Below are 12,989 nucleotides of genomic sequence, written 5' to 3'. Positions count from 1 at the left end.
ACCCAACCAGCCCCCTTCCGAGCCCCCCTTGTAACCCACGTGCCCCCCCCTTTCCGAGCCCCCCCTTGTAACCCACGTGCCCCTCACCAAACCACCCCCTTCCGAGCCCCCCTGTAACCCACGTGCCCCCCACCCAACCAGCCCCCTTCCGAGCCCCCCTTGTAACCCACGTGCCCCCCCCTTTCCGAGCCCCCCCTTGTAACCCACGTGCCCCCCACCCAACCAGCCCCCTTCCGAGCCCCCCTTGTAACCCACGTGCCCCTCACCCAACCAGCCCCCTTCCGAGCCCCCCTGTAACCCACGTGCCCCTCACCCAACCAGCCCCCTTCCGAGCCCCCCCTTGTAACCCACGTGCCCCTCACCCAACCAGCCCCCTTCCGAGCCCCCCTGTAACCCACGTGCCCCCCCCTTTCCGAGCCCCCCTTGTAACCCACGTGCCCCCCACCCAACCAGCCCCCTTCCGAGCCCCCCTTGTAACCCACGTGCCCCCCACCCAACCAGCCCCCTTCCGAGCCCCCCTTGTAACCCACGTGCCCCCCACCCAACCACCCCCTTCCGAGCCCCCCCTTGTAACCCACGTGCCCCCCACCCAACCAGCCCCCTTCCGAGCCCCCCCTTGTAACCCACGTGCCCCCCACCCAACCAGCCCCCTTCCGAGCCCCCCCTTGTAACCCACGTGCCCCCCACCAAACCAGCCCCCTTCCGAGCCCCCCCTTGTAACCCACGTGCCCCCCACCCAACCAGCCCCCTTCCGAGCCCCCCCTTGTAACCCACGTGCCCCCCACTAAACCAGCCCCCTTCCGAGCCCCCCTTGTAACCCACGTGCCCCCCACCAAACCAGCCCCCTTCCGAGCCCCCCTTGTAACCCACCTGCCCCCCACCCAACCACCCCCTTCCGAGCCCCCCCTTGTAACCCACGTGCCCCCCACCCAACCAGCCCCCTTCCGAGCCCCCCCTTGTAACCCACGTGCCCCTCACCCAACCAGCCCCCTTCCGAGCCCCCCTGTAACCCACGTGCCCCCCCCTTTCCGAGCCCCCCTTGTAACCCACGTGCCCCCCACCCAACCAGCCCCCTTCCGAGCCCCCCTTGTAACCCACGTGCCCCCCACCCAACCAGCCCCCTTCCGAGCCCCCCTTGTAACCCACGTGCCCCCCACCCAACCACCCCCTTCCGAGCCCCCCCTTGTAACCCACGTGCCCCCCACCCAACCAGCCCCCTTCCGAGCCCCCCCTTGTAACCCACGTGCCCCCCACCCAACCAGCCCCCTTCCGAGCCCCCCCTTGTAACCCACGTGCCCCCCACCAAACCAGCCCCCTTCCGAGCCCCCCCTTGTAACCCACGTGCCCCCCACCCAACCAGCCCCCTTCCGAGCCCCCCCTTGTAACCCACGTGCCCCCCACTAAACCAGCCCCCTTCCGAGCCCCCCTTGTAACCCACGTGCCCCCCACCAAACCAGCCCCCTTCCGAGCCCCCCTTGTAACCCACCTGCCCCCCACCCAACCACCCCCTTCCGAGCCCCCCCTTGTAACCCACGTGCCCCCCACCAAACCAGCCCCCTTCCGAGCCCCCCCTTGTAACCCACGTGCCCCCCACCCAACCACCCCCTTCCGAGCCCCCCCTTGTAACCCACGTGCCCCCCATTTCTTCCTTGTTGCATTGCCCCCCATCCCCCTCCATAGAGCCCTTCGGCCCCAGGGCAGATCACTTTACGATCCGATCTCCCCAACCCTGTGTCCACCCCGGGGCAAAGCCAGGCCCCCCGCTACTGCTGGCTGCACCCTAAGGGCAACCAGTGTCCACGGCCCATTCGACATCACCCCGCCTTTACACCCCACTCCTTCCCCGGCCCAGCATCAGGCCCCGCCCCCGGGGCTCGGCCCCGCCCCGCTGACCGAACCCGGATCCCAGCAGCCCCCATTCATCCCGCCGAAGCCCCGCCCCCGCCGTGCTAGCCCCGCCCCGGGGGCTCGGCCCCGCCCCCGCTGACCGACCCCGGATCCCGCCAGCCCCCATTCATCCCGCCGAAGCCCCGCCCCCGCCGAGCTAGCCCCGCCCCCGGACTCCGCGCCCTGCTCAGCTGCGATGAGCTCAGCTGGGCGCCGGGTATGGCGGAGGATCTGGAAGACCCGTGAGTCTGCGCTACCCCCCCCCGCTTGTGGGGGGTCGCTGGGGTCCCTTTGCGGGGCGGGGGCCCTGTTCCCATGGCCCCTAAGCGCCCCGAGGACTTGGCAGCGCTGCGCTGCGTCTTTGGGGGGGAGCCCCCCTGCGGCATGCCCAGGGCTGGGGAGCTGGACCTGGGGGGCTGAGAAGCTGCAGGGCCGGGGGGGAAGGGTTGTGAGGGCGGAGAGGGGTCTGGCAAAGGCAGGAGAGGAGCTGGAGGGAGTGAGGGGGGGCAGGCGGGGGGCTATTGCGGGACTGGGCAGAGGAGGGGAAGGACGGCAGGCTCTTGGGGGCAGAGGGAGGGGGTTATTGGGGAGCGGGTGGGGGGATTTGGGGGGAAGAATGGAGGGGGTTATTGGAGGGCAGGGGATTGTTTGGCGATGGGGGAGAGAGGAGAGTGATCCTTGGGGGAGGGGGCTGGTGGGGGGGCAGGAAGAAGATAATTATTTGGGGAGAAGGGGAGGGAGGAGGAGTCATTGGGGTAGGGGACTTTTGGCGGGGGGGGGTGGTTATATGGAGTGAAGGGGGAGGGGACTGTTGGGAGGTGGGTCCAGAGGGGGGCAGCAGGAGGAGGTTATCTGGGGCAGGAAGGAGGGAAAGGGGGTTGACACATTCTGTCAGGTTGTCTGGGGGGGCAAACAGCTGAATCCCGGTGTCCCTGTGCCCCTGTGTGCGGCGGGGGGGGGAGAGTCCCCTGGGTGTGTGTCCCCACCCCCGCCGGGAGAGGCAGCCAGCACCTGCTCCCCTGGGGAGTGACTCAGCACTATCCCTGCCCCAGAGCTCCTTGCCCCTAGCCATGGGGCAGCAACCCCTGAAAAGCCCCTGGGTGATGGGCGGGGGGACACACCAGGGGGCAGTGGGACCCTGTGAGAGGAGCTCTGGGACCCCGTGAGGGGCAGCTGGGACCCAGTGAGAGAGGCAAAGTGGGTGATGGGGAACCTCTGCCCCCCAGGACGGTGAGATGCTCCCCCAGCCTGGGGGGTGGGGAAGATACCTGGGTCCCTCTATGTGGGGGCGGGTCAGTTGATGCCCTCATTTGGAGCCAGACCCCAATGGGTCATTAATGTGTTCCCCCTCCCGCATTGCTCCCCTGTTCTGTCTGCCCTCCGGCCCCCCGCACTGTCTGTCTGTGGGGCTGTATGTCCACCCCCCGGCTCAGGCCCCAGGGTTGGCTCAGCGGCTGGCTCCCTGCCTGGCGCCCCACGTCCATGTCCCACCTGAAGAAAGTGGAGGCCCGGATCCTGCAGTGTGAGTAGTGAAATTGGCGGGGGACACAGCCTGGGGTGTATCCTTCATGGGGGACCTCTCTCCTGTGATCCATGGGGGGAGGGGGGTGCCTGTGGGCAGGGGGCTGGGTAGGGCTTGGGGGTGTATTTCCTTTGGGGGGGTGGCTGGGGGCAAACATCAGCAGTTGAGTAAGGAGGCCATGGGGTAATCCCCCTATGGGGGCTGGGTCAGAGGCCCCCATAGTCACAGTTGGGGGGCCTGGGTGGATGGGGGGCTGGGTGGAGTGTATCAGGGAAGGGGGCCCAGGACCCCCTCTGGGGGGGGTCTGGGAGACCCAGGGGGTTAAGTACCCCCTATAGGTGTGCTAGCTGATCCAGGGGCTTGGGTAGGAGTCTCGGGAGTGTATCCCTCATGGGGGGCACTAGGGGACCCAGGGGCCAAGGAGAGGTGTGTGAGGGGCTGGGTCAGGGCCTGGCGGCCGGGCTGGGGTCCGGGCAGGGGGATACACCACCTATGGGGGGGCTGGGCTGTGGGGGCGATGGGTCAGGGCCTGGCGGCCAGGCTGGGCACGGGGACACCCCCTATGGGGGCTGGCTCAGGGCCCCCCTGACTCCCCCTCTCCGTGCAGGCCTGCAGAGCCGGTTCGTGGGGCGGTACGTGACCCTGCCGGGCTGGGCGCGCATCTGGACCGTCTCGCTGTGCCCGGAGCAGGGTGGGGGCCGCACCCCCCTGGTCCTGGTGCACGGCTTCGGGGGCGGCGTGGGGCTGTGGGTGCTCAACCTGGACCGGCTCGGGACCCGGCGGCCCCTTCACGCCTTCGACCTGCTGGGCTTTGGGCGCAGCTCCCGGCCCGCCTTCCCCCGCGACGCCCAGGGCGCCGAGGCCGAGTTCGTCCGCTCCATCGAGGGCTGGCGCCAGCAGATGGGCATCAGCGCCATGATCCTGCTGGGCCACAGCCTGGGCGGCTTCCTGGCGGCCTCCTACAGCCTGGCGTACCCCGAGAGGTGAGGGACTCCCCGGCCCCCCCATACTGCCCTGCCCCCGATCCTACAGCCCGGCGTACCCCGAGAGGTGAGGGCCCCCCCGTCCCCCCATACCTCCCTGCCCCCCGATCCTACAGCCCGGCGTACCCCGAGAGGTGAGGGACCCCTCTGTCACGGAGTCCCCGGGCGATGCTCTGGAACTGCTCCCCATGAAGCCAGTCAGGACTCTGGGGCAGTCTCCTCTCTGGGAGCAACCTGTCTTCAGGACACACAGCTCACCCAGCTTCCACCTTCCTGGGTCTGACCTCGGAGCATTCAGCCTCCTCTGCCCCTCCGTGCGCTTCCCACAGCAAATCCACTCAGGCGGGGCTCGTGGGGAAGCCAGAGGGTCCTGCCCCCCAACTCCGCAGGCAGACGTGACTCTCAGCCAGCCAGTAAAACAGAAGGTTTATTAGATGACGGGAACATGGTCTAACACAGAGCTTGTAGGTGCAGAGAACAGGACCCCTCAGCTGGGTCCATTTTGGGGGGCAGTGAGCCAGACAACCACGTCTGCCCTTCACTCCATGTCCCCAGCCAGCCCCAAACTGAAACTCCCCCCAGCCCCTCCTCCTCTGGGGTTTGTCCCTTTCCCAGGCCAGGAGGTCACCTGATTCCTTTGTTCTCCAACCCTTCAGCTCTCACCTTGCAGGGGGGATGGGCCCAGGCCATCAGTGGCCAGGAAACAGGGTGTCGGCCATTCTCTGTGTCCAGACCCCTGCACACACCTGCCCTCTAGGGCTCTGCAATGATCATACACCCTTACCCCACCCCCTAGAGACTTAAGAACTGCATAGCGGAAACTGAGGCACCCCCACGATATTCAGAGGAAACATTAAGAACAGTCCCACTTCGTCACATCTCTCCCCCCTTTGAGATCGAACTGAGCGGGGTCACTTTAGCCGGTGACCTGGGGAAGTTCGAAGCCACCAACGTTCCCATGGATGCCCCAGCATCTCTCCCATTCCTTGGTAGGAGTTACACCAGGCCCTTCCAGTTTCACGCCCTCCCTTAGGTCGGGGGTGGTCGATAGCACTCGCAGGCCGCATGTGGGAAGGTTTATGCGGCCCGTGCCCTCTGGCCACCCCCAAAACCCCAGGGGGTCAAACTGGGATTGGGTCTTCTCCCCAACAAGCTGGCCAAACACAGCCACTTGGTTATAGGACTGTTTAACTTTCTTAACAGCTTTCACTTCATCTGAGACCTTCTCAAAGCTCTCCACACAGGATCTTTCAACAGGAAAGTCAGTGGATCCATTCACAGCAGAAAATTTCTGGCTGTTAGGAACTGAAACTTTCTTGATTTAAATCACTTTCACACCCTTCAGTTGCAGTAAACTGCTTGCAAAGACTCCATGAGGATTCCTTTCCCTAGGGCTTTTCTGTGCAACAATTCACCCCTCCCAGAAATTCTGCTCTTACCCTCTTCACCTAGGGCTTCCTCTAGAGGAACACTTTCCTGAGCAAAAAGAGACTCTTTCTGGGTCTCCCTTACATCCAGAATTACCTCTGGCCCATCCGGCGGATTCCTACACAATCCCCTTTCAGGCAAACTTACAGACTTCCTAGATAAAAGGTCAGAAGCATTCTCCTTCTCTTTGCCACACACAAGTTCAGGAATCTTTTCCTTCTTGCTACAGGTTTCCACACCCTCAGTAGGTAACACAATCACATCACCTTCATGCTCTCCTTGTGCCCTGGCTAGGCTAATCTCTCCCTGATTAGACAGAGTTGCAACACCCTTTCCCAACAACACACTAGCAACAGGCAAAATACAAGCACCAGAATTGTCTGGTCTCTGGGATTTTACATAGACACTAACTGGATGCGACCTAGTTAGTTACGGGGCCAGTCTCCCAAGCAGACACAAACTTAGGACCCTTCCCTTCCTGGGCTTTAGCTGAATCCAGAACAAACTGTGAGACAACTGCACGACCCTCAACCATCACAGGCTGAAAGGCCCCTTCTGTCTGCTCCACAGACAAAGAAGAGCCGGACACACTTTCTCTTTGACCAGACACCCAGCTTGGGATCTCATTCCCCTTCTCCCAGCACACAAGGCTGGTCACAGACAACTGCTTGGAGATCAGGGTAGCTCCCTCCCTAGGCAAGTCAATACCCCTGACAGACACAGGCACGTTTCCTTCACTGTCCCAATTCTCCACCCAGCTAACAGGTAAGGTCCAGGGACACTCATCTTCCACTCTCCTCGCCTTCCCACCCTGCTGACTAGACACAGCCATCAGCTCACAAGGCTGCCTAGGCTCATCCAGACTTTCCTTACCCAGCACCTTGCCACTCCCGACAGATCCCCTGCCCTGCCTGTGTCTCCCCCAACTCAGCTGGGGTCTCAGCTCCCCCCATGCTCAGCGCTGCCCTTGCTGTCCCAGTGGGGGTAGGCAGCGAGCTCGCTGCTTTCCTCACTGCATCAGAGCCAGCCTGAGCCCCCTCTCCGGTGTGCAAGGGGGCAGGGAGCATCTCTCTGTCCCACCCAGCCCCAGGGGTCTGGTTACAGGCAGGCAGGTAGCCTGAGCCTAGCCGCTCCTCCCCCCTGCCAGCCAGGTCATCTGCATTTTCACTGACCATTTCCCTCTCCACCGATTGGTTCCCTGGATTCAAATTCAAACCCTTGGCCGTTACAGGAGCAGGGCCTGGCTCCTGTCCCAAAGAGACACAGTCACCCCACAACAGGGTCTCGCAGCTGGTGTCCTGGAGAACCCCAACGACCAGCCAGCCCCACCTCTCCTGGGTCTGCACAGGGATCTGGGCCATAGGCAGGGTGAGGGGCTTCGTCCCTGGGACCCTCACCCAGCTCCTCAGCATCTGAGGCTGCACCACCCAGGGCCTGACAACAGTTCTCTCTGTCCCAGGATCTCGCCACCCCAGGAACGTCTCCCCATTGACCATCACCTTCCACTCCCACTGGGGGTCCGAGGGGCCTGAGCCCAGGAGACTCCACACAGACATATAGGCTGGGACCAGGAGTGGGAGCCTGTCCACCTCCCCACACATCTGGCTGACGGAGTCTGTGGCCTTGGGACCCAGCAAGGGAGCTAGACACCGGGGCTTTTCTGCAGGGTCCCCCTGGTTCAAATCACCAGCCTGCTCAAAGGCAGTGAGGTGGGCATCCACATCCCCCCCTCCTTAACCAGGGGCAGCAATTTACTCTCGAGGTTCCCTGGGGAACTGGCCCCCCGGGGTCTATCCCCACTCACCCCGGGAGGTCCCCTAGGCCTCTCTGCTCCCCCACCGCCAGTTCATGCTGCTGCTGCTTCTGCAGCTCTTTCTCGGGCTCTCGCTGTCTCCCACAGTCCTCTTGCTCTCTCGGACTCAGCTCCAATCCCGTCCATCTCCGATCCCCCGATGGGGAACCCGATCGTGAAGACCCCCCGTCTGGTCGGGGACAGGAGTCTTGGGGATGCCTGGCTACCACTCCAGCTGCTCCCAGATCCTGCTATAGCCCCATTTGGGTCAGGAATCTGTTCCTTAGAGCGGTCATCCTCCTCCAGCTGCACGATTAACTCTGCTTTGGTGAACTTTCCAATGTGTAACCCTCTCTTCCTGCACAGGGTTACAATGTCCTTCTTCCGGAGACGGTGACAGGCCATCACTCCGCTCCTCCCAAGTTGTTGTGGACTCAGAGGCCTGTGTGCTCTCAGCTCCCCACAGTTTCCAGGGAGAACCCCTAGTGTGTCAGCCCTTCTCGAGGTCACCACCTCTTTGCCAGGGTCGAGCTGCAGACTCCTCCGCCCCTTGGACCGCTCGCTGCAATCCCCCGGGGACCCTGTTACTGCAAAAGTCCTTCGCTCTCCCCGGGCCAAGCCGCAGGCTCCTCCGCCCCTGAGGCTGCTCACCGCAGTCCCCAGGGGGACCCCATTACTGCACAGTCCTTCTCGCTGGTCACACACTCCCAGGGGTTAACCACCCCCTGAAACCATCTCTCTCTGAATCTTCAGCACGCCTGATCCCTGTCAATCCCCCTTCGTTTTACTGTTCCCCAGTCACTTACTGCAGGAAGCGCCATCCACAGGGTGCAGTGCATCCCACCTCTGCCACCACTTGTCACGGTGTCCCCGGGCGATGCTCTGGAATTGCTCCCTACGAAGCCAGTGAGGACTCTGGGGAAGTCTCCTTTCTGTGAGCAGCCTGTCTGCAAGATACACAGCTCACCCGGCTTCCACCTTCTTGGGTCTGACCTCGGAGCATTCAGCCTCCTCTGCCCCTCCGTGCGCTTCCCCCAGCAAATCCGCTCAGGCGGGGTCCTGGGGAAGCCAGAGGGTCCTGCCTCCCAACTTCGCAGTCAGACGTGACTCTCAGCCAGCCAGTAAAACAGAAGGTTTATTAGACGACAGGAACATGGTCTAAAACAGAGCTTGCAGGTGCAGAGAACAGGACCCCTCAGCTGGGTCCATTTTGGGGGCAGTGAGCCAGACAACCACGTCTGCCCTTCACTCCATGTCTCCAGCCAGCCCCAAACTGAAACTCCCTCCAGCCCCTCCTCTTCTGGGCTTTGTCCCTTTCCCGGGCCAGGAGGGCACCGGATTCCTTTGTTCTCCAACCCTTCAGCTCTCACCTTGCAGGGGGGATGGGCCCAGGCCATCAGTGGCCAGGAAACAGGGTGTCGGCCATTCTCTGTGTCCAGACCCCTGCACACACCTGCCCTCTAGGGCTCTGCAATGATCATACACCCTTACCCCACCCCCTAGAGACTTAAGAACTGCATAGGGGAAACTGAGGCACCCCCACACTATTCAGAGGAAACATTAAGAACAGTCCCACTTCGTCACACCCTCCAGCACCCCCATACCACCCTGCCCCCTGATCCTACAGCCCGGCGTACCCCGAGAGGTGAGGGACCCCCTGGTCCCCCCATACCGCCCTGCCCCCCCGATCCTACAGCCCGGCGTACCCCGAGAGGTGAGGGGCCCCCTGGCCCCCCATACCGTCCTGTCCCCCAATCCTACAGCTCGTCGAACCCTGAGAGGTGAGGGACCCTCCGCAGCCCACCCTCACTACCTTCCCTCCCGCCTCCCCCCCATCCTACAGCCTGACGTACCCCAAAGGTCAGGGGCCCCCCCCAGCCTCCCCATACTGCCCTGCCCCCCGATCCTACAGCCTGACGTACGCCAAGAGGTCAGGGCCCCCCCCCCAGCCTCCCCATACCACCCTGCCCCCCGATCCTACAGCCTGACCTACCCTGAGAGGGGAGGGACCACCCCAGCCCCCCGCTACCTGCCCTCCCTGCCCCCCCCGATCCTGGGCACCCCCGCAACCCAGCCCCCACTACCTGCCCTCCCCCATACCGCCCTGCCCGCCCCCTGATCCTATAGCCTGATGTACCCTGAGAGGTGAGGGACCCCCCGCAGCCCACTGCCTGCCCCGGCCCGCCCCCACCTCGCTACCCACCCCCGTCTCTCCTCTACCCCTACTGCCTTGTCCCCGTTCAGCCCTTTTCTCCCCCGTCCACCCCCCTCCATCCCTGCCAGGGTCCCGCTGGGGCTCAGCCTAGGTGCCCCAGAGGGGTGAGACTCCCCCATGCCCAGGGGCTCAGAGGACAGAGGTGGGGGGCAGAGTTATGGTTCCCCCTGGGGGGCAGGGTGTTGCTGTTCAGGTCCCATCTCCCCAAGGTGGGTTGGTGTTTGGGGGGTGGGGGTTGAGTCTGGGGCTGTCTCTGTCTGTGGGGTGGGGGGCTTTTCGGGGGGGGCACTGTGAGTCGCCTTGTGGGGGTGTCCGTGCGTCCTTCTCTCACCTTTTCTGCTGCTGCCCCCACCCGGCCTGGCATAGGGTGAAGCACCTCATCCTGGTGGACCCCTGGGGCTTCCCCGTGCGCCCCACTGACCCCAACCAGATCCAGCCCCCCCCAACCTGGGTCAAGGCCATGGCCGCTGTCCTGGGGCGCTCCAACCCCCTGGCTGTGCTGAGAGTCGCCGGGCCCTGGGGTGAGTCACCAGAGGGCTAGGGGTAGGGGGGCAGGATGGGCTGGGGGGCAGGGGAGAAGGGCTGTGGAAGGGGAGGAATGGGGCTGGGGGATGTGAGTTATTTTGAGTGGTAACTAAGGGTAGGGGGTGGGACTGGGGGGCAGGAAAGTGAATCTCCGGGGCAGATCTGTAACAAGGTGTCTGTCTCCACATCCTTCTGTCCAGGTCCTGGCCTCGTCCAGCGCTTCCGTCCTGACTTCAAGCAGAAATTCGCGGAGTTCTTTGAGGATGACACTATCCCGGAGTACATCTACCACTGCAACGCCCAGACGCCCAGGTGAGGGGTGGGGCGCCCGGGAACCCCAGCCCCTTGGGATCACCACCATGCTCCCAGGCCTCAGGGGGGGAATGGCATCCAGGATGCCAGTGCGGGGAGTTCACCCACAGGCCCCAGCACCAGGGAGAAGAGACTAGGAGGGGGAATGGGTCCCAGGTGTCCGGGACAGCATCCCTAGGGACCCTGCAGTCCTGACAGATGCAGGGATGGGGAATGGGACCCAGGCATCCGGGATAGCACCCCTAGGGAGGGGGAATGGGGACCCGGGGGTGATCGTGGTGAAGGGTGGTTTGTGAGAGAGGCACGGACAGGGCGAGGGACCCAGGCGTCCGGGGGAGGGGGTGGGGTATTGGGAGGGAGGCGCGGACAGGGCGCGGGACCCAGGCGTCCGGGGGGAGGGGGGCGCGGGACCCAGGCGTCCGGGGGGGAGGGGGGCGCGGGCGCGGGCAGAGCGAGGGACCCAGGCGTCCGGGCAGGGCTCACCCTCCCCCTGCGCCCCAGCGGCGAGACGGCGTTCAAGGCCATGACGCAGGTGCTGGGCTGGGCGCGCCGTCCCATGCTGGAGCGGATCCACCTGCTCCCGCGGGAGCTGCCCATCACCCTGATCTACGGCGCCGAGTCCTGGATCGACACCAGCACCGGGCGCCGGGTGCGGGAGCTGCGGCCCGACAGCTACGTCCGGTACCTGGTACGAGGGAAGGGGGGCTGGGGCTGATGGGGTGGGTCTGTGCACCCCCTCGTATGGGGGGCAGGGACTTGGGGAGGGGGCAGTTGGGGGGAGCCAGGCCTAGAGGGGTGGGGAGGCCTGGGGCAGTTGCAGCGGGGGGGTGTTGCAGTGTAGATGTACCCTAAGGGGAATGGGGGGGTTGGGGAGGAGTGGGAAGGGGAAATACGGCGGGATGCGGAAAGTGGGGGGGCAGACCTGTCTCCTGACCCCTGCCTGTCACCCTTCTCTCCCCCCCACCCCTTTCCAGGCCATCGCCGGCGCCTCCCACCACGTCTACGCCGACCAGCCTGCTGCCTTCAACGCGGCCGTGCAGGAGATCTGCGACTCCGTGGACTGACGGACGGAGGGTCTGACCCCACCCCATCGCGGGGGTACGGCCCCCTGTGGCTCCCCAGAGCCCCCAGCCACCTAGGCTCCTTCGCTGCCACTGAAGTCTCGGGGCGCCGGGAAGGGGGAGAGGCATCAAGATTGTGCTGATTAAGGGGTTTATTCCTCTATCTCCGGGGCTGATTCATTCCCCCCTTTCCCTTTGCTTCTCACTCTCTCAGGCTGTACCCAGGGGAGGGCCGGTCTTTGAGACGTCCCTCTGGCCCCTGGATGTGGGGGGAGACAGGGGGGGCAGGGGACTGGGACACGGGGGGCTTTCCCCTCTAGGGGTGCTAGATTTGATCCGGCCTCAGGGCCAGGGACCGGCTCTCTGGGGAAATAGTCGGGGGGGGGGGAGGGGGACCTTTTCATGGGGCTCCCCACCCCTGGCCGCCTGAATCTCCCTCTGCTCTGATGTGCCTTAGGCTGCTGCAGCCGGCTCTGGGGCGCGAGGGCCCCCGGTGGTGTGAGCACCGCACGGTTCTGAATGCACGTGGCCGGCAAGCGGCTGGGGGGCGAGGCCCCCGCCTGTGCTGGACTGAACAGCCCGCCGGCTGCCCGCGCCCCAGCTCTGCCGTGGGCAGGGGACGCGACACTGAAGCACAAGGGATCTTCCCACGCTGGTGGCTGGCTGGGCCCAGGAGCGTCCGTCGAACGGTGCCATGTTCCGAACCCCTCGGCTCCTGCGGGCCGCCCCGGGCGCTTTGCCGCGGTGCCTTGCCCTGGACCCGCCCCTTTGTACCCAGTTTCTACCTTAATAAACAAAACGACACTGGAAAACTTTGCATGGAGTGCGGGGGGGTGCCGGGCTGCAGGGCGGGGGCTCAGCAGGGGTGGTCTCCCCTCAGTGCCGTGCCATGGGGTGGGGTGGGGGGCGGTCCCCCCTCGCTCAGCTCTGATGCCAGTGCCCCAGTCTGGTGCGGGGGGGTGCCGGGCTGCAGGGTGGGGGGCTCAGCAGGGGCCTGGCTCCCAACAGGGCGCCAAGGTTCACCGGACACAGGGCCCCTGTTCGAGCAGCCCGGCGCCCCACCCCAGAGGCAGCTGCAGCGGGACTTTGTCTCTTCTTCCAGTCCCCCCCCTTTAAGACCCTTCTGTCTCAGCCAGCCCCTGCACTCGGCAGCCCCATGGGACCCCCTTGTGAGGTCGCCCCTCGCTGTCACAGTGGTGCCCCCTGGCAGCGAGGGCCTCCCGAGGCGCTGGCTGGAGACAGGAGCAGCCGGCATGGGGAGCCT

At 64.8% G+C, this 12,989-nt stretch overlaps 1 protein-coding gene across 1 annotated transcript; it reads left to right on the top strand.

Moving 5' to 3' along the window:
* Positions 1–2,021: 2,021 nt before the first annotated feature.
* ABHD4 (abhydrolase domain containing 4, N-acyl phospholipase B) lies at positions 2,022–12,537 on the top strand. Its single transcript, XM_048834276.2, has 7 exons — positions 2,022–2,129; positions 3,321–3,409; positions 4,017–4,392; positions 10,194–10,348; positions 10,553–10,664; positions 11,166–11,352; positions 11,639–12,537. Exons 1-7 carry the CDS (start codon positions 2,107–2,109, stop codon positions 11,726–11,728), a joined length of 1,032 nt encoding a protein of 343 aa, XP_048690233.1. The 5' UTR covers positions 2,022–2,106; the 3' UTR covers positions 11,729–12,537.
* Positions 12,538–12,989: the final 452 nt, after the last annotated feature.

The sequence above is a fragment of the Caretta caretta genome, chromosome 13 (assembly GCF_965140235.1).
Source record: "Caretta caretta isolate rCarCar2 chromosome 13, rCarCar1.hap1, whole genome shotgun sequence".
Classification (NCBI taxonomy): Eukaryota; Metazoa; Chordata; order Testudines; family Cheloniidae; genus Caretta; species Caretta caretta.
The sequence above is the reverse complement of the archived record's forward strand: the minus strand, read 5'-3'. Positions and strand labels throughout refer to the sequence as shown.